Source organism: Eumetopias jubatus, unplaced genomic scaffold, assembly GCF_037043125.1.
Source record: "Eumetopias jubatus isolate StellerSeaLion01/CBP00866 unplaced genomic scaffold, mEumJub1_p1.0 scaffold_1, whole genome shotgun sequence".
In the NCBI taxonomy this organism is placed as follows: Eukaryota; Metazoa; Chordata; class Mammalia; order Carnivora; family Otariidae; genus Eumetopias; species Eumetopias jubatus.
The window spans coordinates 205,792,514-205,817,777 of NW_028274807.1; the positions used below are offsets into that span (position 1 = coordinate 205,792,514).

Consider the following 25,264-nt stretch of genomic DNA (forward strand, 5'->3'; position numbering starts at 1 on the left):
ACGGCCGTAAGTGGAGGGCGGAAGCAGCCCGCGAGGCCAGCCGTAAACGGCTCCCTCGCGCCACTTCCGGCCGGCTTCCGCAGACGGGGCTGGTGGGCGATCGTGAGGCGCCGGAGGACGTTCCCTGCGGCCGGAGCCATGGAGATGCCTCTGCCGCCCGACGGTGAGGCCCAGCCTGGGCTCGGGGACCGTTTCTCTCTCCCTGGAATCCCTTCTTGGCCCTCCCCGCCTTCCGGGGTTTCCGGGCCTAGGAGGGGGCGGGGCTCGGCCTCCCGGGTTCGCCTGCGGCCTCTCCCGCGGGTCCCCGCATCCCCGGCGCGCGTGTGGCCCCTATCGGGACCCGTACAAGGGCGGCTTCTCTGGAGCCCAACCCTAGGGACCCCGGCCCGGCGGACGGCGGCTGGGACGCCAGGGCCCCCGGATTTGGGCGGTCCTCGCTGACGCCCCGCGTGGCCTTTTCTCCGTCCTCCAGACCAAGAGCTTCGAAATGTCATCGACAAGCTGGCCCAGTTCGTGGCTCGCAACGGGCCCGAGTTTGAGAAGATGACGATGGAGAAGCAAAAGGACAACCCGAAATTCTCGTTTCTGTTCGGAGGCGAGTTCTACAGTTACTACAAGTGCAAGCTAGCGCTGGAGCAGCAGCAGCGTGAGTTCTCTCCAGCTCTCAGGCCGTCCCTTCGAGCGATTCCTTTCTCCGACTCCAGTTCGGGCTCTGCCACAAACCGCCTTCTTGTGGGCCGCATGCTCTGTCTCTGAAAATGGGGCAGCTGGGCCTTCTTGATCCCTTCCGCTGTTCCCAGGGCCCTGCACCTAGCGGCTGCTGGGCCCGAGTGTAATGGAGAACGAGGTTATCGATCCTTCTCCTGGGCTCCGGATCAGGGATTTTTCTATTGTTTTTGCAGATGTGATGACTTAGGTCAGCAGAAGTAGAGTGGCTGTTTCGGTGTTTTCCAGGGTGGAAGTGAGAGAAGCTGGACTGGGACCCTCCTGGCAGGCACTGTCCAGCACCCATTGCGAGCTCTCTGTGTAGACGGTCTAGCAAGATTTTTGTGCATTTCAGGTGTTTGCAGTCCAGACCCAAAAGACTTGTTCTTTGGGTTTTAGTTTTTGTCAGATGTTTATCGATGTTCACTGGGTTGGGTATCAGGATGCCAGCCCTGCCCTCAAAGAGTTTAAGGTGGGTTTAGGAGTCACAGCTGGCCTTTGAATACTAGATAAATAGTCACCAGGTGGTGGGGTCCCTGAGGGCAGAGCCCACATCTGTCTTGTTCCCTACCACATTTCTAGATACAGTGTTTGAACCAATGAGCAGGGGGCTGCCAAGTAGATGGGCATTGAAAGGTGAATCTTTCCTAGACTACAAGCTCCCTGAGGCCAACCAGACCTTGTTTGGGTCATTGTTGTGCCCTACTACATGGGACTTAGTAAATGTTCACTAAAAAGTGTGTGAGAAACAGCAAAAGTGCTGTGGCTTGAATAAACACACTGTGTTTAGGGAGCGGTAAGAGAAATCATGAGAGACCCAGCACGGCTGGAGCACAGAACTTGTGTAGAGGGGCGAAGGGTTTGATCTGGAGTGGTAAATGCCAGGGGGAAAGTTCGGGTTTTCTAGGGGTTCGTCTGGTGCCCAGTTAGGTTTGAAATGGGGGTGGGGGAGATTTGCCTAAAACTGTAGGCAAATTGTTGAATGCACTTAAGTGCTTTTGGAGCAACCATTCCTTTGCCCCAGCATATCACTTTGAAAACTGCCGCTATAGGCGGTGGAAAGCCACAAGAGAGTTTGAAAGACAGAAGAGGTGGGTCAGGTTTGTGTGGCCAGTGTAGAGGGCAGGCGGGCGCGTGAGCGGAGGCTGCAGACTGGGGAGGTCTGCAGGTGAATGAACAGGGCAGTTGATGGTACGGTCTGAATTAGGTCAGCAGGTTGAGTAGGAGGGAGAGGGCATGAGGGCAAGTGGGGTTAAGGGGTAGAATTCACGAACGGGGGCATCAGTTGGATATTGATAAGGGTGGCATAACGCGGCAGAGGAGGACTTTGCCTCGCGTGACCGTGAGGTAAGACGCTGTTTTCCCTGCAAGGGGAGCCCGCTCCCTCCCTGGAGGGTCAGAAATCAGAGGCCACTTAGGACTTGGTACTGTAATGGGGGGAAGGATAGGGTGCTTCTAGCAAGGGGAGATGGGGGTTCCGGAAATGCCTTCTGCAGGCAACAACGTTTCAGCTGAGATTCAAGAATGTGTCAGAGTTAGCCAGATGGAAACAAAGAAGAGAAAAGTGTTCCGGCAGAGGAGAGAGCCTTGACCTGGGAGTGGAGGGGGCAGTAGCTCAGAGTGGCTAAAGCCCAGAGAAAGGGGGTTGCTTGGAGTGGACAGAGGCCAGGGTGCAGAGGAGGGACGGCTGGCTGGCCAAGGACTTAGGAATTCTCCCGGAAGCTTTGGGGAGGTCTTGGAGGATTTCAGGACTGTGTTGTGGAGCAGGCTTAGCCACTGTGTAGCTGGCGCTGCACCTTGGTTATTTGAGAAGAGTGAGTCCCAAGGCTTTTCTAGAATGGCGCTTTGCAAAGTCCGGTGAAGGACTAGCTTATTTTTTGTTTTGTAGAACTTCCATCCTGTTGTGGAAAGTACGCTGTTGCAAAATACAATAAAATGTGATCTGTGAAACATCGAGTTGCTATAAAGGTGCCAGAAGGATCCCTTGGCACGTTTATACTTGACTGGTCTGGGTTTCGCCCAGGGCCAGCCCTCAGACCCCAAATGAACAGCAGCCTCCGGCTGTGCTGTTGAGAAGTACAGGGGCAGGACCCGACGCAGGGAGATCAGTTCCAAGGGTGATGCAGGTGACAACAGAGTCACGGCAGGGACACAGGCTGGAGTGTCATCCAGGAGCCTGACTTCACTATACAGGGTGACTTGTTAGTGCGAGGTGCAAGGGAGAAAGAAGTGCCCGGACCTTCTGGGCTTTGGGTGTGGGCATAGCCGTGCCAGCCACGGGGGCCAGGAGGGACCATGGGGAGGGGAGCAAGTGGCGAGAGGACACGCGGACCTGTGTGCTGTGCCTTTGGAAGGTCAGTGGGCTGTCTGGTCTGTGATCAGATCCATCGTGCAAGGACTCCAGGAGATGGTAGAGGAAGGAGCGTGGCTCGCGCACAGTAACTGCCACCTTGAAGCTCCTGTGTCCCACTGCCCTGTGGGCTGGCCCAGGGGAGAGGGCAGATCAGGCATCCCCGCATTCAGGGGTTCGGCAGAGGAAGACAAAGGGGCCTGGGGGTGGCCACACAGGCCACGTGAGACAAGGACCTGAGACGGGGCCACGGGGCTGAGGAAGGATGTCCACAGCGGCCCGGGGTGGGGATGCACAGCCAGACGGCCATGGGGCGACGTAAACGGGAGCTGAAGGATTGAAGATGAGTCTCAGCTATAAGACCGTTGCCAGAGGGCCGTGGGGCAAAGGGAGAGTTTTTACAGACGGAAGCTGCTGAGGAGGTGGCAGGGACGGGATACGAGAGACACCCTTGGGGAGGGCCGTTTGTCCGCCAGTGGCCATGGTCTGGGTTCAGCAGAGGCTCCGGCCTGGGTGAGGGGTGGAGGGGGATGGGCTTGGTCTCAGCTGGAAGGCCCCTGGGCCAGGCCAGATGGTGGGCGAGAGAGGGGCAAGGTGACGTCCCACCGGAAAGGGTCCAGGGCTTGGGCCTTGTGAGTGGGGGGCCAGGTGCAGAGCAAGGGGGCTGCAGTGCGGCACAGGGGTCCTCTTGTGGGTGGTGAGGATCGGCAGGGGCAGTCTCTGTGGCTTGGAGCTGCGAGCTGCCTGAGCAGCAGCCGAGGGTCCACCTCCTCATGGGGGCCGCCTTTCCTCCTCTCCTGCCAGTCATCTGCAAGCAGCAGGCCCCGGAGCTGGAGCCGGCCGCGGCGCTGCCTCCCCTGCCGCAGCCCCCGCTGGCCCCGGCTGCGCCCATCCCACCAGCCCAGGGAGCCCCATCCATGGACGAGCTCATCCAGCAGAGCCAGTGGAACCTGCAGCAGCAGGAGCAGCACCTGTTAGCCCTCAGACAGGTATGGGCCCGCTCCTCTTCCCCGCTGCCTCCTGCTTCCCCTCCCCACTCCCCCTCCGGGTCCTGAGCTGGCTACCTGCTCAGCCTGCGCCTGCCTCGTAAATCAGGAGAGCTCCTCACCAAGTTCCTCACCACTCGTCAGCACAGAGGACGGGGCTGCCACCACGTGTGGTGTGTTAGCTTGACCCCTGACGCTGGGCACGGGGTGCTGCTTCTTGTCGGTGAAATCATGCCACAAGCTCTTTGATGCACGACACCCTTTGTGCGGGGATGGACGCCCACGGGGGGGGGGGGGGGCGGGGGGGCGGCACACGTTAGAAACCGTGTAACAGTGAAGGCCAGGTGGCCTCTGGTGCCCTTGGCTCCTGTTCCTCGCTAGGTCGCCCCAGGCTGTCGTGGGGAAGGACCCTTTTGTCCTGGTTTGTCATTGTCTGAGTTTTTGGCCGAGTGCAACAGGACGAATTGCCAGAAAAACAAAACGATTGACCTCTGAAACACTAGCCGTGCTTTTATTACTGGATATAGATGTAAAATTACCGCGATTTTGCTGAAAACAAAACCTTCTAGAAGGCTCCCTGTCCGTTTCCCCCTCCGTTTCCACACAGAGCTCGTGAGGGACCGGGTGGCCTGACGGCCACTTCCCAGTACGCGGATCTGGTGCGGGGCCCCACGTCCCATTGCAATTCCCTTGTCCCTGACGGCTGGTGCGGTGGCTCTCCTTTCCCTTGACCGGGGACGGACTGGGTGTCCCCTCATAGATGTCGTCTGTCCACACCTATTCCTCGGTTTCCTTTTTTGTTGAGTTGATTTGCTGAGGTTCCTCGTTCTTTGGGTGTTCGTTTTTCTGTCCGTCACCTCGGGGCAGACGTCATTTCCTGCTGTGTTCTGTCTTGCTTTATCCTCTGCTTGCCGCGGCCATGGCCGTGACCATGACTGTCCCAGATGCCTGTCTCAGGCTTTGACTGTGACCTTCTGGTGCTGGGGGGGCAGGGCACGGATGGGCCAGGCTCATCCTGGGCCAAGATCCCTCCTCACACCGTCCCCATCCTGCTCGGCCTCCCAGGAGCAGGTGACCGCGGCTGTGGCCCACGCCGTAGAGCAGCAGATGCAGAAGCTCCTGGAGGAGACCCAGTTGGACATGAATGAGTTTGACAACCTGTTGCAACCCATCATTGACACATGTACCAAAGATGCCATCTCGGTGAGGGGAGGTGGGGGTTGGAGGGGGGCGGGGGTGCTCCCAGAACCTGGTGTTCCTGTTGAGGGGGGGAGCCCGCTGCAGGCTGGGACTGCTCAAGGGGAGCCCTGTCTGTCCCTCCCCTTCCCTCGTGAGCACCATGGCAGGACAGCACGTGGGCAAGGTGCGCTGCTCGTGGGGCTGAGAGGGAGCCAGAAGGCAGGCGGCAGTCTCGGTGTGCCCCTGAGCCCTGGCACACCACGCCCTCGGGGTGTGCCCTCACCCTCCCGGGCGCCTGCACACGCTCCGGCTCACCATCAGCCTGGCCGTTGCAGGCCGGGAAGAACTGGATGTTCAGCAACGCCAAGTCTCCCCCGCACTGTGAGCTGATGGCGGGCCACCTCCGGAACCGCATCACAGCCGACGGGGCGCACTTCGAGCTGCGGCTGCACCTCATCTACCTGATCAACGATGTCCTGCACCACTGGTGAGGGCCCCGCCAGACCCCGCCTTTCCTCTCGCTCTTCCTGGCCCACTACTGGGCTGCCGTGCCTGCGCTCAGTAGCCTGGCCTGTCCTGGGACTGTGGGGGCCACTTGTCCAAAGACCCTAGAGGAGGGTTGGTCTGAGCCAGGAGCTCTCTTGTCGGGAGGACAGCCCACCCCAATACATCTTGGCCTCTTCCCTGGACCCTTCACTTCACCTGGGCCACTGTTCTCTCCTCGCCTCGCTCTCCTTGGGGCAGCCTCTGGGTGTCTTTCCGCATCCGTCTGTATCCAGTGCCCGCTTCTCTTCGCGTAATCTACGCACAGACGCCGCCCTGTCACCTGACTCTGCTTCAGGGTCCCCCCCGTGGGGTCCTCTCTGCCAACCTCTTTCCCACCCCGCTGAGACCAGCCCCCCACCCACCTCCCCCGCAGCCCTCCCGAGGCCAGGCTGGTGTTCGCTCTTGTGCTGCGTCTGGTCCCTTACAATAGAGGTTCACTTAACAAACCCAGACAGCTGGGCCAGAGCAGGCCCGGGGAGGGGACCGGCGGAAGCTCACGTTGCTGGCGAGGCTGGCGCTCAGCCGTCCGGACTGGCTGTCAAGTTTGGCTTTGAGCTTGGCCTGGCCGAAGGGGACGGCTCCCGTGAGAGCAGCAGAAATGGACTCTGCCTCTCCCCCATCCTTCCCCCATCTCGCCCCATCTCCTGCTGTGCGCGTGCGCAGCCCGGGTCCCCGCCCCTCCACTCCCCGTTTCCTGTGCCACGCTGGCCACTCCCTGCCTCGGTCCTCCTTTATTTTTCTGCTGTTGGGAGATCGGCAGCTGCTCAGAACCTTCTTTGCTCTCCTGCTTCACCAGCCGCCCTGCTGACCAGGGCAGCTCTGCAGAGACAGCCGTTGCTGGCAGTCGTCCAGCCGTGCTCTCTCGAGCTGCGCTCTGTCCAGAAGCCGCGGGCCGCTCACCCTGTCCCCTTCCCCTCCCTGTCCCGGCGTGTCCCGGCGTCCCAGCCCCGCACTCACTGCTGGCTCTGAGCACCCTTGGTGAGCTTGGTGCCGGGAGGGCTTCTGGCTGCTCACCTCCCACCCCGCATCCTCCTCCAGGAGGCCACACGCGTGCCGTCGGCCTCTGCCACCTTACGGCACAGCACCAGGGGCCTCCGCAGCGCCCCCCGGGAGGACGGGAGGGCAGGCTGCCTGGCGTGCCCGCACGCTCCCTCTGCCTCCTGAAAGCGGGGCTGAAGCCGAGGTCTTGTGCATAGGGGGTGACAGGGCTGAGGGAGGCCACGTGGACAGCTGGGGCTCCTATGGGCCTCGGGTCCATGGGTCCGTGCGTCCTTGCGCCACCCCGGGAGGGAAGGCTTATTTTTCTGGTGAGGAGACCAGAGTGATAGCTCTTGCTCTGAACGTCCCCAGGCTGCTCCTTCCCTCCTCCCACTGCTGTCCGCCTGTCCCTTGGGCCCAGGCGCCAGCACAGGTCTTGTAGGGAGCCCAGCCCGCGTCCCGAGAAGGCAGAGGGTGCTGTGGCTGGAGCCGCAATGGTAACGGGCGCGTGGCCGGGTCCCGCCCCAGGGCCCTGACGCGCGGAAGGTCTCTCCCTCACAGCCAGCGCAAGCAGGCCAGGGAGCTGCTGGCCGCCCTGCAGAAAGTCGTGGTGCCCATCTACTGCACCAGCTTCTTGGCCGTGGAGGAGGACAAGCAGCAAAAGATCGCCCGGGTACGTGGGGCAGCCGGGAGAGGGAGGGCGGGGGGGACGGGGCACGCTGGCTTTCCCGCTGACGCGGCCTCCCCCTCCTCCCCCGCACCCAGCTCCTGCAGCTCTGGGAGAAGAACGGCTATTTTGACGACTCCATCATCCAGCAGCTACAGAGCCCGGCCCTGGGGCTCGGCCAGTACCAGGTGGGTGCCCTCCTCACCTGCACGGCGCCCTGGGACCAGGGTGGCTATCCGCAGAGGGAGTGGTGGCTACCACTGCAGCACGTTCCCAGAAGTCGGGCGGCCTACAGCCCCCCGCCTGAGGGGCTGGTGAGCTCAGGGGCCAGGTAGCATTTTCCAAACGGGCTCCCACCTGTGTCTGGAATGGTGGTGAGCAGCAGCCTCTGGGGGCTCCTGTCCCGTCCACCGTGACTAGTGAGCCCTTCCCAGGTGAGCCCGCCGGACTGCTTTTCCTGGTGCTCCTGTGGCCAGCTTGCCCTGCCCAGGCATGGCTGCTGGCGGTGTCTTTGGCCTGTGGGCTCTGGTCCTCCGGGCTGGCTTCTGCACGACAGAAGCGTCAGCAAGCCTCGGTGTCGTCTAGGCTGCCGCAGTCCCATTGTGCGTAGGCAGCGTTCCCTGTATGCACGTCTGCCTTCTCTCCAGGGAGGCATCTGCTCAGAGGACGGGGGTGGGGGGCCGGCCAGGTCTCCTTGGTCACCTCTGCTGTGGCGCCGGCATCACGGCCCCATCCGCAGCTGGTAGAAGAAAAGGTAGAGCTCGTGCCCCCTTTTCTCAGGCCGAGAGCGGTCGTTTTCTTCTGCAAGGAAGTGGCTGAATGTTGGAAGCTGTGTTGACCGTTTCTCTGTGATGGTCTGGAACACCCCCTCCCCACAGGGGAGAAGCTTTCGTGCTCAGGCCAGCGAGGAACATGTGTGTCATGCTTTTAAAACTTTTTCCCCCTTTTTTGTTGTTAAATAAAGCAGCAGACTTATTGCAGCCTATCACGGTGGTGTGAACTGCTTTGTCCCTCCTGAGTTGGTGACCGCCACTCACGCTTACTCAGCTGCCCTGGTCCCTTCCCCTGTTCCTTCACTGAGTTCTCCTCCAAAGTCCTTGGAGGTGGGTCCTGTTCCCGTTCTATTTTACAGCTGAGGAAACCGAGGCTCAGCGAGGTTGGGACTTGCTCAAAGCTGGGCGGCGAGTGAGCGGCACGGCCCGTGACAGCGGCCTGGAATGCTTGTCCAGGTCGTGTTTGTAACGGTCGTGTGATAGGACAGGGTGCGGCTGTCGTCGCGCCTTCCCATTATCAGGGACTCCCAAACTTCGAGGCAGCCAGCATCCTTGTCACCAGCCTTGGGCTAGAGTGAGATGCTCTGTGCTTGTCTAGACTTTACTGCCCCGAGCTGCCCGGGCTTTCCAGGGCTTGTCCCTGAGTGGCTCCCGAAGGTGTGGGCCTCGGCAGCAGGCCCCGAGGAGTCCGTCCTGAGTGCCGGCCGCTCTCCGCTCTCCCTGCCAGGCGACACTCATCAATGAGTACTCCTCGGTGGTGCAGCCGGTGCAGCTCGCCTTCCAGCAGCAGATCCAGACCCTGAAGACGCAGCACGAGGAGTTTGTCAACAGCCTGGCCCAGCAGCAGCAGCAGCAAATTCAGATGCCACAAATGGAGGCCGAGGTCAAGGCCACCCCGCCGCCACCTGCCCCGCCGCCGGCCCCCACGCCTGCCCCTGCCATCCCGCCAACCACCCAGCCTGGTACGGGGCTCCCTGGGGGGCCGCTCCAAGAAAGCAGCCTTCTTCCCCAAACAAGGGCTCTGGTTCTGTGGTCCCGGTTCTAGGGCCAGATTCTAACCTGTTCCCAAACACCAGGCCCGAGGATTTCATAGGCAAATGCCACCAAACCTTACAGCTCAGGGGATTCCTTTCCTATACAAACCATTCCAGAGAACACAGAAAAAGCTGCCCAAATCAGCTTTCGAGACCAGGCTAACTTTTATATCAGATGGACGAAGAGAAGGGAGTATGAATATCAGGCAGCATCCCTTTTGAACAAAGATGCAGAAATGCTTCACACCTGAAATCTAGCAAAGCATTAAAAAAGATACACCATGATGAGATAGGATTTGCCCCAGGAATGTGCAAGAATGGTTTAGCACTCAGAAGTCTCATAAAACAACAGATGAGGTGGGAAAAAATCTTTCAAGTAGATGCAGAAAGGGTTTTTAATAAAATTCAGTAATGAAAATTTTTGAGCAACTAGAATAGATACGGAGTAAGTTAAGGTTTCAAAGAAGGGGGTGTGCCCCGTGTGAGGTCAGCCTCCCCGCCGCTTGCCACCCTCCTGGAGGCCATCAGTTTCGGGTGGGCTCACTCACGCAGCAAGGATTTTTCGAGACGTAAAGGCCCAGCCTGGGTTGGTCCTGGATGGTTGTTGAACATGGTTTCAGGCGGTGCTCGCTGACAATTGCCTCTGTTAACCACCCTCTTGCCTGGCTCTAGATGACAGCAAGCCTCCTATCCAGATGCCCGGCTCCTCGGAGTATGACGGCTCGGGAGGAGTCCAGGATCCTGCCTCTGCCGGCCCCCGGGGCCCTGGGCCCCACGATCCGATCCCACCCAACAAGCCCCCGTGGTTTGACCAGCCTCATCCCGTCGCTCCTTGGGGCCAACAGCAGGTATCTTCCCAGACTTGGGGCAGGTGGACCCTCTCCTGCGTGGGTCAGCAGGCTGGTAGTGGCTCGCTGGGGAAACGGAGATTTCTGCAGCGGGGCCCAGGCTGGGCGGGTGGGGGCGGGCCAGGACAGTCAGGGCTTCACACCCGACCGGTGCTGACCCACCCGGGCCTCTTAGGAACATTGGTCCCTGTGTCCCTGTGAGGGCTGGGCAATTTCAAACGGTCAAACACAGCAAGGTGAGCGGTTTCTGTCCCATTTCTAACTGGTCCGGCCAGTACAGGGCCAACACTTTGTCTCCCTGGAAAGAACACTGTGCTTGCGTGAAGAAAGGGAAGGTCGGACATGTAGGGCCGGCGGTGCTTTCTGGGGCAGAGATGCTGGTCACTCCCTCTGGTTCTTTGGGGTCAGAAACTTCTAGGCCAGGGCAGGGGTCATCTCATCCAGCTTAGCATGACTGGGAAACACGGGAAGCATCCACTTGCTCTCTGGCCACTGGATCTGATCCAGTGGAGCCTTTGGGCACAGCCCGGGCCTTTCCTGGACGTCCACCTTCCCCTTGACGGGGCCTAGTGGTTGCGGCCCTGCCAGGTGACTCTGGGGAGGATGGGAGGGAGACTGCTCGGGACTGGCAAGTGGGGCTCGCGGCTTTGAGTCGCCCATTGTACCCCTCCCCGCCCCAAACCCGAGCTTCAGGAGAAGAGATGATTTAATTTCACAAAAGATTGGGCATCCCCATAAAGACAGCTTCCGCCTACGAATGCCAGTTGTGAGCCGTGTGGTATCAGGCATTTTATGGGTGCCCTCTGGTGAGGGAACAGCTCTCATACCCCTTGTGTAAGTGTCTCCAGGGTCAGCCTTCTTCCTGGGGACTTGTGGGGATGGGCTCATGACGACAAGGGTTCCCTCTCTGAGGGTCCGCCCTGGGGCAGAGGTACTCTTGGCTTGGCCTGCCCACGTGGGGTCTTACACATTATGAAGTAACATTTTGAAAGTATTTTGATTTATTGATTTGATTAGATTTTTGGTGGGCTCCACACCTAGCATGGAGCCCAGTGCAGGACTTGAACTCAGCGGCCCCAAGATCATGATCTGAGCTGAGGTTAAGGGTTGGATGCCTAACCGTCTCAGCCACCCAGGCACTCTGAAATAATTCCCATCTTTAGAATCTGGTTTTCTAATTTCTTGAAAGAGCTGAGGGTGTGGTGTGGCCCAGGCCCGCCTCTGTGTTGGCAGTCTGCAGGGCCAACCAGCTGCGACCCTGAAGATGGGCCCCCTGGTCATCCACTCCTAGGCATATCCCACCCTGGCCCATAGCAGCAGTTGAGATCCAGAGCTTATGTTCTCTCTCACCTACGGAAAGACATTTCCTGAGACAGGATTTGAGAGCAAGCAGTCAATATGGGAGGTGACCCAGAAGACCACGCAGGGCAGGGGGGAACGTGACAGGGAAGAGGGCTGTTGTCCGGGCAGGTGTCTGCCATGGGTCCTTGGGGCCCAGCTCCTCCGTGCACTTTGCGAGCCGTGGGGGATGCACCTCTGCACTGGCCACCCAGGGGCGCGGGAACCAGAGCACGTCCGGCAGCTTCCGGATCAAGCAGCCGAGCTGGAAGTGTTGGGATCCCTGGCGCTGGGGGCCTGCCCAGCTCTGACGCGGGCATGGGAAGCCCTCAGCTGAGGTGCGGGTGCGGCCTTGGGGAGTCTGAGCCCAGGCGCCCCAGCCCCCGCTGCACGGCAGAGCGAAGGAGACCGCACCGGGGCCAGGGCCGGGTCACCTCCATGGTTGGAGAGCCATGCCGCGGACGTGTGGCCGGCGGCCAGCGGCCGGCCAGGCCTTGGGAGGGGTTCACGTCCACCCCTTGCCTTGCAGCCTCCCGAGCAGCCGCCTTACCCGCACCACCAGGGCGGGCCGCCCCACTGTCCACCCTGGAACAACAGCCACGAGGGCATGTGGGGCGAGCAGCGCGGAGACCCCGGCTGGAATGGCCAGCGTGACGCGCCCTGGAACAGCCAGCCCGACCCCAACTGGAACAGCCAGTTCGAGGGCCCCTGGAACAGCCAACATGAGCAGCCGCCGTGGGGCGGGGGCCAGCGTGAGCCGCCCTTCCGCATGCAGCGGCCGCCGCACTTCCGGGGCCCCTTCCCGCCGCACCAGCAGCACCCGCAGTTCAACCAGCCGCCGCACCCCCACAACTTCAACCGCTTCCCGCCCCGCTTCATGCAGGATGACTTCCCCCCGCGGCACCCCTTTGAGCGGCCGCCCTACCCTCACCGCTTCGACTACCCCCAGGGGGACTTCCCTGCTGGTGAGTGCCAGGGTGCCCTCCGCGGGGACCGGCCCCTGTCCTGCCCCTTGTTCCCCGGGTGGTGCTGCTTCACGTCATCGCTGCGGGACCTGGGAGGGCCCCTGAGTCAGGGTGACAAGCCGGGGGCGGGGTGGGGCGGGGGGGTCCTGGGATGGTGTAGAAGCCCCGTCTGGGCCCTGGGGAAAATGGGGAGACAGACGGGCGGCCTGGGTGCAGCCACGTGGCACACGCTGGGTGGCCGTAGAGGTGAGGTCCCGTTCCCGCTGCCCGCACACCTGGGGACGGGGAAGGACCCGGGCCTTCCGGAAGGAGAGTCGCTCGCACGCCCCGCAGCGGATGGGCGGGCAGGGCAGGGGTCCAGGACCCACGGCACCTGCGGGGCCCTTCCCTCTTCCCTGTTCCCCGTTCCCTGTGTCGCTGTTTTCACCAGCTTTTTTCATTGCTTTTCTTTGAAAGATTTCTAGATTTTTTGATTTTTTATTTTTATTTTTTTTTTAAATTCGTTTCTACTCTCTTGCTGCTTCTATTTTGACTTTAAACTGCGTTCTCGGCTACAAATTCAGCCAAGACCACGAAGTGCGTGTATGGGGCCAGTACACGCTTCCCGGGGCTGTGGTGACAAAGCGTGCCCAGTGGGCAGCTCCCCCCCCCCCAGCCCTGGGGGCTGAGACTCTGAGACCATGGGGTCTTTTCCCCATCTTCACATCCTCCTCCCTCTGGGCGCATCGGTTTCCCATGCCCCTTAGCGGGATGCCAGTCACGTCGGATTGGGGCCCACCTGCGGGATCTCACCTCAAACGAATCACCTTTTTAAAAGGCCCTGTCTCCAAATACAGCGATACTGATTCGCCCGTAATGTTGCTACTTTTAAGATTTTGTGATTTCCCTTGTTCTTCCTTCCACCTTGGGTCGTGGTGTGGGTGCAGGACAGGTCTGCCGAGGCCCGGCCCCTCCCCACCTGGCTACGTCACCCTGGGCAGCGAGCAGCCGTGGGAGAGGAGTGCTGGGCAGCACGGCCGAGAGGCAGGTGTGGGCCCCCTCATCGAAGCCCCCTGCCCGGGCACCCGTCCCCTTGCGCATCTTGACTGTGCCATCGGCACCACCCAGCGCACGACTGCTCGGTAGGCCTGAGAGGAGTTTCTGTTTTGCAGAGATGGGACCCCCTCACCACCACCCTGGCCACCGCATGCCTCATCCTGGGATCAACGAGCACCCACCCTGGGGTGGGCCCCAGCACCCCGACTTCGGCCCTCCTCCCCATGGCTTCAATGGGCAGCCCCCCCACATGCGGCGACAGGGCCCTCCCCACATCAACCACGACGACCCTAGCCTGGTGCCCAACGTGCCCTACTTCGATCTGCCCGCGGGGCTGATGGCCCCCCTCGTGAAGGTAACGTCACCACGGCGGGCACCCAGCTCCGTAGCACACACTTGTGCCGGTTCCTCGGCCTCCCCGTGAGAAGCTTGTGCGTGGCGCCCGTTTCCTGGCAGGGGACAAACGCTGCTTCCCAGGTCCCCTTCCCACTTGTTGTTACGCCCAGCAAATGTGACTGGTCAGTGGGAATGCGTCCGAGCCAATGCCTCTTCCTCGACTTGAATTCCTGAGGCAAAATGAGCAAGGCCTGTGTCCCTTCTGCTTGCTCCGCACGTCCCTCCTGGTGGGCTGCACACCTTGTGGCCGTGAGTGGGCCGGGTGCGAGGTGCAAGTCTTTCTTGATCCTGGCCCTGGGAAGCTACCTTGTCCAGGGGCCGACAGTGGAGGGCTTTCTCGGAGAAGGGGGCGGCCTCTGAGCTGGGCCTGCGGGGGACACGGGAGGGGCAGCGCCAGGGGGCGGTGAGGGCAGCGAGGCCAACTGGGAGCAGCTCCAGAGACCTGAGGGAGGAGCCGCCATCGGACCAGAGGTTGAGAAGGGCCACGCTGGGGCAGCAGGGGGGCGCGAGCTGAGCTGGCTTCTGGCGAGGGGGTTCCCTGGGTGGGGGCCCCGGTGTAGGACTCGGGAGCACGGGGCAGAGTGTGCAGGTGGCGGCATCTGGGATCCGTATCGTGTCTGAGGAAACTGAGGGGTTTTTCCGTCACCTCAGCTTGGAGGTTGTGTCTCACGTGTTTTCTGGAGAGGACTTTATTGGCCCCAAAGAAGTCCTCTGCTGCCTCACTTACGGAGTCAGATCGTTGGTGTGGCGGCAGCCTTCGTGGGGTAACCCTGTGTGCCCCCAACCCTGCTCCCCCGGTCGCTGCAGCACCCTGGGTGGGCCTGAGGGCAGCTCTGGCAGGGCGGGCCTGACAACTGTGTTCCCCACTGCAGCTGGAAGACCATGAGTACAAGCCTTTGGACCCAAAAGACATCCGCCTCCCGCCCCCCATGCCGCCCAGCGAGAGGCTGCTGGCGGCCGTGGAGGCCTTTTACAGCCCCCCGTCCCACGACAGGCCCAGGAACAGGTATGGTGCTCGGGGGTTGGGGGGGGCTCTGTCCCCTCTCCTGGCCTGACGTGTCCCCCCCGAGTTTGCTTCATGCCCAGGGTTTCCTTCTGCCCGGGGTGGTGTGAGGCCCGGGTGAGAAGAGGGTGGCCTGTAAAGCTAGGCCGACTTCGGGCCCGTCTCTCCCCTGGCTGTGGGTAATGAGTGTCACACGTACGGCGGCTCTCAGTGGAGGGCCTCTCTAGTGGGGACACGTTGGGGCAAGTTGCTGTCTCTGGTGTAGGCGTGTTTCAGAAGCTGGCAGCTGCGTGCCCCAGGCTTTGTCACGAGCCCCCTCAGGACACCCTCCGGCGGACTCGTCACCAGTCCAGCTGGAACCATCTCCTAACCTGTGCTGGCTCATAGGCCTGTCCATCTAGGAGTCAAGAGCTTCTTGTCCCCAGTTAGTTAGATCACAGGTCGTAAGAGCCACCTGAGCTATTTCGGGAAACATCGATGTGGAAGAGGCATGGGAGCCAGGCATGCGCCCTGCCGCTCTGCTTCCCCGCGTGGTGCTGGACCCTGCTGGGCGTCTGAGCGAGCGAGGGGGGGAGGGGGGGAGGGAGGGAAGCGGGGCCCGCACGCCCAGACGCATGTCCACTAGGGTTTACTCCTGCTGACTTGCACAAGTTCCCAGCGGGAGGGAGGCGGGCAGGGTCACACAGGAAACGCCCGTGTCTTACAGTGAAGGCTGGGAGCAGAATGGCCTCTATGAGTTCTTTCGGGCAAAAATGCGGGCGCGGCGGAGGAAGGGCCAGGAAAAGCGCAACAGGTGAGCATGTGGGTGCCCGCACGCGCGGTGGGCCCACGTCCCCAGCCAGAGCGGGCCCCTGCCCGGGCCACTGTCAGACACCCTGACGGACCCGCCATCCAGCCACGCCCGGGCCGTCCTGTGTCCCCCAGCCGGGCCAGAGGGAGGGCAGTCCGGTCTCTGCTTGGGTCCGCAGTGGGTTTTCCCGCAGGGCCCCCGTTAACGCCTAAGACGCCGGCCCAGGAGAGCTCTGCTGTCGTGCGCGATCAGCCGCGCGCTGGGAGCCTGGTCCTCTGAGGGGAACGGGCAGGTCTGCACCCAGCCCCGCCCGCCTGGGGTCTTCCAGGAAGTTCGGGGCGCGCCACTCACCAGGCCTCTCTCTCTGCAGCGGCCCCTCGCGGTCCCGGAGCAGATCCAAAAGCCGAGGGCGCTCTTCCTCCCGCTCCAACTCGAGGTCGTCCAAGTCATCGGGCTCGTACTCCAGGTCCAGGTCACGCTCGTGCTCGCGCTCCTATTCCCGCTCCCGCTCCAGGTAGGCGGGGGGCCGCGCGTGCCCACCGAGGCCCCCCTGGGGCGCCCGTGGCCGCCCCCCACTGCCAGCTCTGTCCTCCCCGCAGGAGCCGCAGCCGCTCCCGCTCATCCCGCAGCCGCTCCCGCTCCCGCTCCCGCTCGCGCTCCAAGTCCTACTCCCCGGGAAGGAGACGTCGGTCACGGTCCAGGAGCCCCACCCCGCCGTAAGATTTCTGTCTTAACTGTCCGGTGACCGCTGGTAGCGCCGGAGCCCTCTGACGCTTTGCTGTGAATGTTGAAACCTGTCGCTAGAAGATGCGCTCCCGGGGGCCCGTGCTGCGGCGGCCACTCAGGGACCCCGAGTTCTAGCACGGTGACAGCGGCACCTCATCTCCCAGCCCGCTCTTACCTGTTCGTGGTAACGTTGTAAGGCCCGAGGTAGCGGCTGGGCCGTGTCTGAGCTGTTCGGGGGTTCCGTGTGACCTGCCCTTGCTGCTCAGTGTGGGGCAGGGCCCGGGGGGGGAGCGCCCCTACCTGGCACTCGAAGATGACCAAGAAGAAGGCTAGAGACCCGGGAATGTGTGCGTGTCTCTCTAACACTGGTGAATGTTCACATCCGCCACACGCTGTAATTTCTAAGCATTTTCATTCCAATAAATGTATCGACTCTTTTTTAAAAAACGTAACCTGTCTTAATTTTAGTTCCTCGGCTGGTCTGGGTTCTAATTCAGCACCTCCTATACCTGATTCAAGGCTCGGGGAAGAGAACAAAGGACATCAGATGCTGGTGAAAATGGGTAAGGTTCCTGGGAAGAACCACCACCCGCTTTGGGCTTTTTGGGGCTGGGGAGCCAGAGAAGGCTCCGACCCGCCGCCTCCCCGCTGGGCGTTCGTGCCCACCACGGGCGCGCGTCGTTCGGCTCCGCACGTGAGACCCCGTTTCAGTTCGCGGACAAACGGGCCAGGTCTCGACTCCCGTGGGTTGTAACCGCCTCCCCCCCCCCCTTCTTCTTAAGGCTGGAGTGGATCTGGTGGCCTCGGCGTGAAAGAGCAAGGGATCCAGGACCCCATCAAGGGGGGGGACGTCCGGGACAAGTGGGACCAGTACAAGGGCGTGGGCGTGGCCCTGGACGACCCCTACGAGAACTACCGCCGGAACAAGAGCTACTCCTTCATCGCCCGCATGAAGGCCAGGGACGAGTGCAAGTAGGCGCTCCGCGGGCAGGAGCCGTTGGGACCTTCCCGGCTTACTGGCAGTGACAGATGGTAGGGACAGCTCGGTGGTCACATAGTCTCCATCCTTGGGGAGCGACAGAAGAGAAGGAAGACGACAGCATGCCTAGGGAGAGGGCCGTGCTCCACAGCGTGGGAGGCCCCCCAGGCCCCGCCTGCAAACCAGCTCTCCCGTAGAAGCCAGAACCCGCCCGGAGATGCCCCGGCCGCCCGGCCACAAGCCGCCTTCCCTTGATGGAGCAGTGAGAAACCTGAGACCCTCCACCCCTGGATACGAATTCCCGACACCCGAAGGCACGGCTGTTTGCACCTCCCCGCAGTCCGCTCGGAGCTTCCGCTTAGGCCGGGAGGAGCGTGTGGAGGACGGGCCCCAGGCCAGGCGCCGGTTACAACCAGAAAATCAGACCCTTTCTGATTGGCAGAGTTACACAGGGCTTTCATTTTTTACTCCAGATGTTTAGTTTTAGAGAAGGGAATGTTGCTCTCAGAGGATCCCAGTGAGAATTTGAAACCGGATTCCTCTAAGACGTGCTCACAGCCCGTAGTTCAGTTACTTTAGTTGTTGAGTTGAAATTTTTTCCCCAAACGTTAGCCACTCACGGTCCCTGCAGAAACAAAGGTTCTAAGGAAGCTGATCTGAGGCATCTTCAGGTCACGGAGTGACGCCCTCGAAGAGCCTGCACCCTTAAGCGTCTCTGCTTGTGTTTCTCACTTAGAGGAACCCAACACCAGCGCTCACGTGGACGGCCTGCTCCGCTCTGGGGTGTGGAGAGCGAGCCCCGCCACGCCTCCGGCCCGCCCCACCCCACCAGCGAGGGGGCCCCCCGGCCGGGCGGTGGGGGGGGGGAGGGGCAGACACCGCCCTGGGGACGGCGCAGGGACGGCCACACCTGGCGTCTGTGGGCAGCTCGTGCAGTGCCGTCTCTTTGTACAGAAACATTTTTGAAAAATTCTTTTCAATAAGATGCAGAGTCCTCTCCAACTTTTCAACCTGATGTGATAAAATAATTTGGTTTTGTTCTAGATTTCCTGTAGCTGTGAATTGTTCAAACGTGTCTGATTCAGGATAAAACGTAAACACATGCTGTTAACGATTTCTTGTGGATTTTACTGTTTTGCCTTCAAATAAAAACTTTTTTTAAAGACCTTTTTCTCTGTGTGTTCAAGTTAGAAGCGCACTCGGGCCGAGTCAGGAGAGGCCGTGCCCGGCGTGCGAGTCTGTCTTGAGTCGTGCAGTCCGGTCAGAAGCCGTGTCCTGGCATCTCCCGTCGGTGTCCCCGGCGTGGGCATCTGGTGCTGGCTCCTGTGGAGCACACGGGGCTTCTCAGCCCTTCCATCTAACCTCTGCTCATGAGGAAGGCAGCCCCTGGCCAGTCCGGCCGCCCCGCGGGGCTCCACGCAGGCGGGCACCCTCCGTCCCGCTGGGAGTGGTGACCGAGCCGAGCCACCCGTGGGTCCGGCTCCCCCGGCCTGTGTCTCCTCTCGGGTCAGGTGCCGGGCAGCCCACGGGGCGGGGGGGGGGGGGGGGGCGGCGGGGCGGGGGCTGGGAGCAGTCAGCCCCTCAGCTGGGAAAGGCTGGAGCCGGGACTCCACTCAGGTGAGTCCTGGGTGCCACCTCCCACCACCATCCCCTGGAAAACGTGTGAGCGTCACAGCCGGCGTGCTGGCCCGCCGTGTTACAGCTCGGGCCCACAGACCCCGCCTCACCTCCTGGAACTCACAGCTCCTTCTTCACCTCCTCCAGGGCGTCCTCCATGGACAGCGGCGCGGGCCTGTGGTGCCTGATGTACTGTGGGGCAGAGGACAGAGATGTCACCACCGCTGCCTCAGTCCACCGAGGCTCCTGAGGCCTGGGGTGTTGGAGGCGGTGCCTGTCCCCAGTGGCTCCCGGACAGGCGGACGGAAAAAGAGGCGGGATGCCACGTGACAGCGCTGTGGAAACGAGAGATGAATCCAGAAGGCTCCCGGCAGAGCACCCTGCAAGGGGTGAGCCCTGACTGGGTCTGAAAGGGAAGCACGGCCGTGGCTGGGGATGGGGCTGGCGAGGGGCGCTGCCCGGGGGGCCCTCAGAGCACACGGGGCCCGGGCGCAGGCCTCAGTGAGGAGCCACGGTGGGCTGCAGGCAGGTGACGCGGGCAGACCGCTTCAGCTGCAGCCCATCAACCAACGTACAGGACCGAGCGAAGCGAAAGGACTCTGCGGGGGCGCAGTCAACGGTCCAGAATGGGGGCAACCGTCGAAGAAACAACCTGTTTCCTTGAACAAATAAACTACAAGGAGACATCAGACAGATGGGGCAGTGGGGGCGGGGGGGCGGCGCAGGGGAAACCTGAGGAGCACGGTTCTCAAAGTGGGCACCCCTGTGGTATGTGCGAGAACCGCTGCTCTGACCAGGAGGCCAAAAAGACCCCGGACAGTCTTGATGTATGGACTTTGTCTGGGTTCTGATGAAAAAACAACAAAACGTACAACTTTCATGAGACGAGTGGAAATCTAACACTGGATATCCAACGATATTAGGAAAAGCTCGTTTGGCCTCGGGATTATCGTGGTATCGTGAGCATATTGTTCAAAAGTCCTCTGTTTTGAGAGCTGCGGACTGACGTATTTGTAGACGAAAGGACAGACATTCCCATGCAGAACAGCTCGTACGGTACAATGCCATTTCTATAAAGAAACACACACTGGACAGAATGTTATACCTCTCACATTGTAACACGTATCTGATGATACACAGTACCACAGTATTATACAGTCTATACATAATATAGTTCGTGTTTCACACGGAAAATCCAAAGAACACTGAGTTGGTAATAATCATCTCTGAAGTTATGGAGGGCTTTAAAAACTACCTAACAAAAATTTTTATAAAATGAGCACACATTTTTTTTTTATAATCAGACAAAAATTAAATTTGGGGAGACAGAGAGGTGAGTGTGATATTCTCGGCACTTCAGCTCCCAGGACTAAGGAGAGAGGCCCTGCGGGGACAGAGCTTGGGAAGGGTCTGTGTGGAGGGACGGGAGCCCCTCTCCCCACTGCCTCCGCCCCGAGGTCAGAAGCAGGCTCCCCCTGCTGGGACCACAGCGTCCCCGCTGCCCGGCCTGAGTCCCGTCCCCCTCCACGAGCGAGGCCCCTGCCCTCTCTCCCGGGAGGGGCGGTGTGCTGCGGTCACCTGTTTGGTTTCCTCCAGGGTGTGGTAGTGGAACGAGTCTCGGTCCAGGGACTGCAGCAGGGACCCGTGCAGGTGCCGGCTGGCCTCCACGAACTGCTGCGTCAGGCTCAGCTGCTGCTTCAGCATGTCATTGAGCGCCAACACGGCCGGGCTGTAAGCTGTCAGGGCTGCACCGGCTCCGTGTCACTCGGCCGGCCCGCCCACCGGCCCGCCTCCCCACGGGTGCCCCCCCAGAGCAGGGGGAGAAGGTCCGCGGCTTGGGGCCCCTGTGCTCGGCAGCGCCCACGTGCAGCCACGTGGGGATGCTTTCTGGAAGGTCCTGCCCCCAGAAGTACCGAAGGCCCCACTGGTCCCTCCCAGCCGCCTCTACCCCGGAGTGAGCGAGCTGCTTTCTGAGGGCTGGTATGGGACTCTCGAGAGCCGCTCGTGCGGGATGCTCAGCGCCCAGGCAGAAACCTGAGTCTTAACATCCGACCGCAGGACGAAGTCTAGTCAATCGGCATCCCCAGCGGTACACCTGCCCCACGGGAACCCTCTTCACGCCACTGAACTGGACACTAAGAAATAGCTAAGGGGGTAAATCCTATGTGGGTTTTTTTAAAAAGACTTTATTTATTTATCTGATAGAGACAGAGAAAGCATGAGCAGAGAGAAGGAGAAGCAGGCTCCCCGCTGAGCAGGGAGCCTGACACGGGACTCGACCCCAGGACCCTGGGATCATGACCTGAGCCGAAGGCAGACGCTCAGCCGCCTAAACCACCCAGGTGCCCCATGTTACGTGTTTTTAAACACAAAACTAAAATAATTAAAGCTAAAACTAAAAATAAAAAAGTTTCCATTAAACTCAAAATACACTGAAGAATGGAAGTTGTACAAGTGTTCGAAAGGATCATTGGAAGGCTGCGTAACAACAGAGAACAAGCTCGGGGGTGATAGCTGAACAGGAGAGTTTTTTGAAAGGATATAAACAATTCTGTGGTTACAACCAGTGTGTTTTAGTATCTTCATCTTTAAAAAAAATTGAAAAGGGCGAAAACATAAGAGGTACTAGATGGACCCCTGTTTGTGTCCCTCAAGTGGTCAGTGGCCCTGTGAGGACCTGACGGAGCCTGGGCCTCCCCCACCGCAGGCCGGGCCGGGCCGCCCGGGGCCCTGGCACTCCCTGGGCTCGGCAAGGCACCAAGGCCCGTGGCTACCGGGCTGGCTGCCTCTCAGCACCGGCTGAGTGTCTTTGGGGGGAAAAACTACTATGGATTCTGGACACACAGGCGTGGCGGGGGGGGGGGGGGGAGGGGGGAGGGGGAGGGGAGGGACACGCAGGAACGGCTTGGCTGGGGTGGAGGGCTCAGAGTTGTGTTACTCATAACTTCCCTGTTTTATCCGACACGGGTGTCCTTTGGCAAAACAGACCGAAGGTTCTCAGACACTCAGTCTGTCGTCCAGGATCCTAGGAACCGTGGCAGTTGCCTGTGGCTGCGACAGTCTCACCAACAGATCCCCCCCGCACCCGGCACTAATGCGGGGCACCGCCCCCCCCCCGGGTGGCCGTGAATCTGCGCCTTCACCGCCAGGACCCACGGAGCGGGGCTGTTACCTTCTATCGAGTCCGCGCTGACGACGTGACTGGCAATGGGCACGGGGTCCACGTAGGCACCTCCCAGGGCAGGCCCAATGGCCGCAATGCCGGCCCCTGTCCCAGCGACAAAGGGGGAGGGGTGAGTGGGCAGGACGCCTTTCATCAGTGGATGGGACATGAAACAGGCTACACGAATCTCATCTTTTCTCTTCTGAAGGACAGCCACCCTTCTGGCTTTGTTCACCTCTTCTCCTTTTAAAATTTCCCCAAGCCTGCCTCCATCTTTCTGCTGGCTTCTCCTGGTACAGGTCAGCTGAGCTGGCCCAAGCGGTCACCGCGGTCACACCGGCTAGTCACGGCGGCATCGGACCCTCCCCACCTCGGCCTTCCATCTGCAGGCCACGAGCAGGCTTCGGGCTGTGCCCTGGACTCTAAGAAGCCGCTTTATTTAGGCTGTGTTTTCTTCTCCTTTCAGTGTCAGGCCTAGTCTAGGAAAACAGCATCGGCTATGTTTTACGAAAGCTCCCTTGAAATTTCAAAAAGGTACAGAAATGCACACATTTGTCCGCGATGGACAACCGGCTACGTCGTCAGGCAGCACGAGGCTGTGGAGAGGAACGCAGAGGTTTCCGAGTCACAGAACCGGGCTCCCAGTGCCTCAAACGCCTTCTAGCAATCTGACTTGGCACATCTGCCTGACTTTCCTCCCCGAGAAGCAAGAGAATGGTCATGCCCCATCCCGGTGTGCAGCCCAGGCTGATTTACGGCTAAGCCCCCCCAAATCAAAATGCACACCGCAGGTGAGAGGTACGGCCCCTTGGGCAGCCCAGGAACAAGCTCTGGTGACACTGTGGGTGTCCACCTAGATGAGAAAAGAGAGCGGGGGAAGGTTTAAAAGAAAGGGGCCTTTCCGTTCAGATGGGCCAAGACCGAAGCGGGGGCCAAGGGAAACGTCTGGAAGGTCACACCGGGCGTGAAGAGAAATGTCGGCCTGGGGCTGCTGCCCCTCATCCTCGGAAGAGGAAACGTGCCCCGCGGCCCCCTGAGCTGCCTAACGATGATGACCCGAACCTCCAGACCCTGAAGCTCTCGGTCGTGCTTCCAAGGATGCCCGCAGCACGGACCGCGAGAGCCTGCGCCTCCCTCGTGGGGCCCACCCGCTTACCCTCTGCCCACTGGTAGGTGAAGGCGGGCTCGAGGGTCTGCACAGCCGTCTCCTTCATGAGGACTCTCGTAACGTCCCTGACCTGCTTCTTCCAAGGCTTGAGTGTTGGCAGGGGAAGGTCTGGCTGCAGGCTTGCAGAGAAGTCTGACAGAGTGTCTGGCGTCCTGTCGGGAGACTCCTCAGAATGGACCCTTGACTCGGATGCTGTTTCAAAATCTTCCGAGTAAGCCGAGCTCACCGTGCTCGCCGTGGGCTCCTGAGACTTCGGCCTCGGGCTGGAAGCACCCTCAGGCCCAGCGGAGGAGACCGACGGCTCACTCAGGCACTCTGAGACCTCACTTCCAGTGGGGGGACCCCCGGCCCGGGGGCTTTGGCTGGATGCCTTTTCCCGCTGGCCTTCTTTCTAAAATGAAGAATGACAGGGGTAACTGGCAAGTGGTTTTGTCCGATCAGCATGCTCAAAATACCACTGCGTTGGAATGGGTCCCCGGGGGGCCCAGCAGGTGGGGGTCCGCACTGGTCCTTTGGCGGCTTGGGGCGGGCCCCGGACTGTGAGCGGAACTCGTGAGACGCTTCAGCCTCACGGGACTGCCCCATTTGAACACCGAAGGCGTGAGCCTGTGTCGGTGGCACGTGGATGAACTCTGCTTAAGTGTCATCATTCTGTATTATGACAACGTGCTTTCGGGAGCGAGGAGGTTACTAATGTGGTGAGAATCACAACGGGACACTGGGCTGAGCACAGGTCGGCGCGGTGTTGTTACGGGGCGGTTTAAAGTGGGACCTGCCTCAATTCTCTGCTACATTAAGTAGCTTTCTCCTGTTATCACCCAAATCAGGATCTCTCACCCAGGGCACTCTTGACATTTGAAACTCAAACATTCTTCGCAGTGGGGCCATCCTATGCTGTGTGGGACCCTGAGCAGCGTCCCTGGCCGCCACCGCACCCCCCCCCCCGGCCCCACCGCCCAATGCCAGCAGCGCCCTCCAACCCCAGTCATGACCAAAAATGTCTCCAGACATGCCAAGTGGCCCCTGGGGGTGAAGGACTACGGGCCTCAGTGAAGCACCACCATGGCAAGCCTCTCCACATGACTGGCAATGAAAACTGAAGTTGGCTATACTTACTTTCTGTTCCAAGTCTGAGTTCTCGCTGACAGCTGGAGCCAGATCATCAAGGGATAAAAGATTGATTCGAAAATCTGTAATCAAAAATGCAACATGGCAACATTGACTCATTTATTTCCTCCACAGCGTTTACCAGAAACGTGCAGTCTCTGTCCTTAGTAAGCCAGCACAAGGATTGACACACTTTTTCTCTAAGTAGTAAATATTTTCCACTTTGTATCCTAGCCTGTATCACAATTACTCAGCTTTGTCCTTACGGTGCAAAGAGCCTCCACAAACCATGTGTAAAACAAGTGGAGGCGGCTTATATGCTTATATACTTTATAAACTATAAAGTTTATAAACTTTATTTATAAAAACAGACACTAGGCCAGATGAGTCGTTGGCGGCAACACAGTGAAGGAGGCGTGGTATCAAGTGTGCTCAAGGTATGGGGGGTGGGGATGGGGGACAACTCAGGCAGACACAAGACTAGACCCGAAGTGTCCTAAGTTCCCGTTTAAAACAAGTTAAGGGCACAGGAGCCTAAAGTGAACGAGCACTGGGCATGCCAAAGGGCCCGTCGCCAGTGCCTGCACACGCGGGTGCTGGAGACTTGGGAGTACAGAGTCCTCGGCGGAGTGCTGGTATTCCAGACAGATTTCTCTGGACCCGACAAACGAGCCCGCGCCTCCAGGCGGACGGGCAGTGAACATCAGCCAACATTGACAGGAACTCTATTATGTGGTTCAGGTCAGGCCCTGAAGCACGGGAGCGGGGCGGGTTGTGGTGAGAGAGAGAGAGAGAGAGAGGGAGAGAGAGAGGGAGAGAGGGAGAGAAGGAGAGAGGGAGAGTGTGCCCAGCAGCGGGCACAGGAGGGAGCGGGGCCCTCTGGGCAGCAGGGACAGAGCTGGAGGCGAGAG

The 25,264-nt window shown here is 60.3% G+C and overlaps 2 protein-coding genes across 9 annotated transcripts in view; one reads left to right on the forward strand and one right to left on the reverse strand.

The window, feature by feature from the left end:
* Window positions 1–2: 2 nt before the first annotated feature.
* Window positions 3–18,463, forward strand: CHERP (calcium homeostasis endoplasmic reticulum protein). Of its 2 annotated transcripts, none has more exons than XM_028087066.2 (17): window positions 3–163; window positions 473–646; window positions 3,860–4,044; window positions 5,107–5,244; window positions 5,556–5,707; window positions 7,273–7,417; window positions 7,510–7,599; window positions 8,912–9,146; window positions 9,891–10,066; window positions 11,934–12,369; window positions 13,521–13,759; window positions 14,673–14,806; window positions 15,510–15,596; window positions 15,964–16,107; window positions 16,193–16,309; window positions 16,788–16,882; window positions 17,102–18,463. In XM_028087066.2, the coding sequence occupies exons 1-17, from the start codon at window positions 139–141 to the stop codon at window positions 17,293–17,295; spliced, it is 2,766 nt and encodes a 921-aa protein (XP_027942867.1). In that variant the 5' UTR covers window positions 3–138; the 3' UTR covers window positions 17,296–18,463. The 2 variants fall into 2 exon arrangements, with proteins under 2 accessions (XP_027942867.1, XP_027942868.1); XM_028087067.2 differs by having other exon boundaries at window positions 7,306–7,417.
* Window positions 17,738–25,264, reverse strand: part of CUNH19orf44 (chromosome unknown C19orf44 homolog) — a 16,654-nt gene continuing 9,127 nt past the window's right edge. For 4 of the 7 annotated variants that reach the window (XM_028087069.2, XM_028087072.2, XM_028087068.2 and 1 more), the window contains 6 exons: window positions 24,363–24,436; window positions 23,235–23,637; window positions 22,088–22,183; window positions 20,494–20,660; window positions 19,026–19,107; window positions 17,738–18,621 (listed from right to left, as the gene is read on the reverse strand). In XM_028087069.2, the coding sequence (XP_027942870.2) occupies window positions 19,036–19,107; window positions 20,494–20,660; window positions 22,088–22,183; window positions 23,235–23,637; window positions 24,363–24,436 (812 nt within the window). In that variant the 3' untranslated portion in view covers window positions 17,738–18,621; window positions 19,026–19,035. Of the gene's footprint in view, window positions 18,622–19,025; window positions 19,108–20,493; window positions 20,661–21,836; window positions 21,941–22,087; window positions 22,184–23,234; window positions 23,638–24,362; window positions 24,437–25,264 lie in introns of those variants that run through there. The other 3 variants (XM_028087074.2, XM_028087075.2, XM_028087073.2) reach the window with 3 other exon arrangements.

What these genes read in the sequence shown, in the direction of transcription:
- CHERP (XM_028087066.2), top strand. Translation starts at nt 139, where the DNA reads ATGGAGATGCCTCTGCCGCCCGACG. An exon ending in AGCGCTGGAGCAGCAGCAGC is followed by an intron (nt 647 to 3,859) that starts GTGAGTTCTCTC and finishes CTCTCCTGCCAG; the next exon opens with TCATCTGCAAGCAGCAGGCC. An exon ending in AGCAGCAAAAGATCGCCCGG is followed by an intron (nt 7,418 to 7,509) that starts GTACGTGGGGCA and finishes CCCCGCACCCAG; the next exon opens with CTCCTGCAGCTCTGGGAGAA.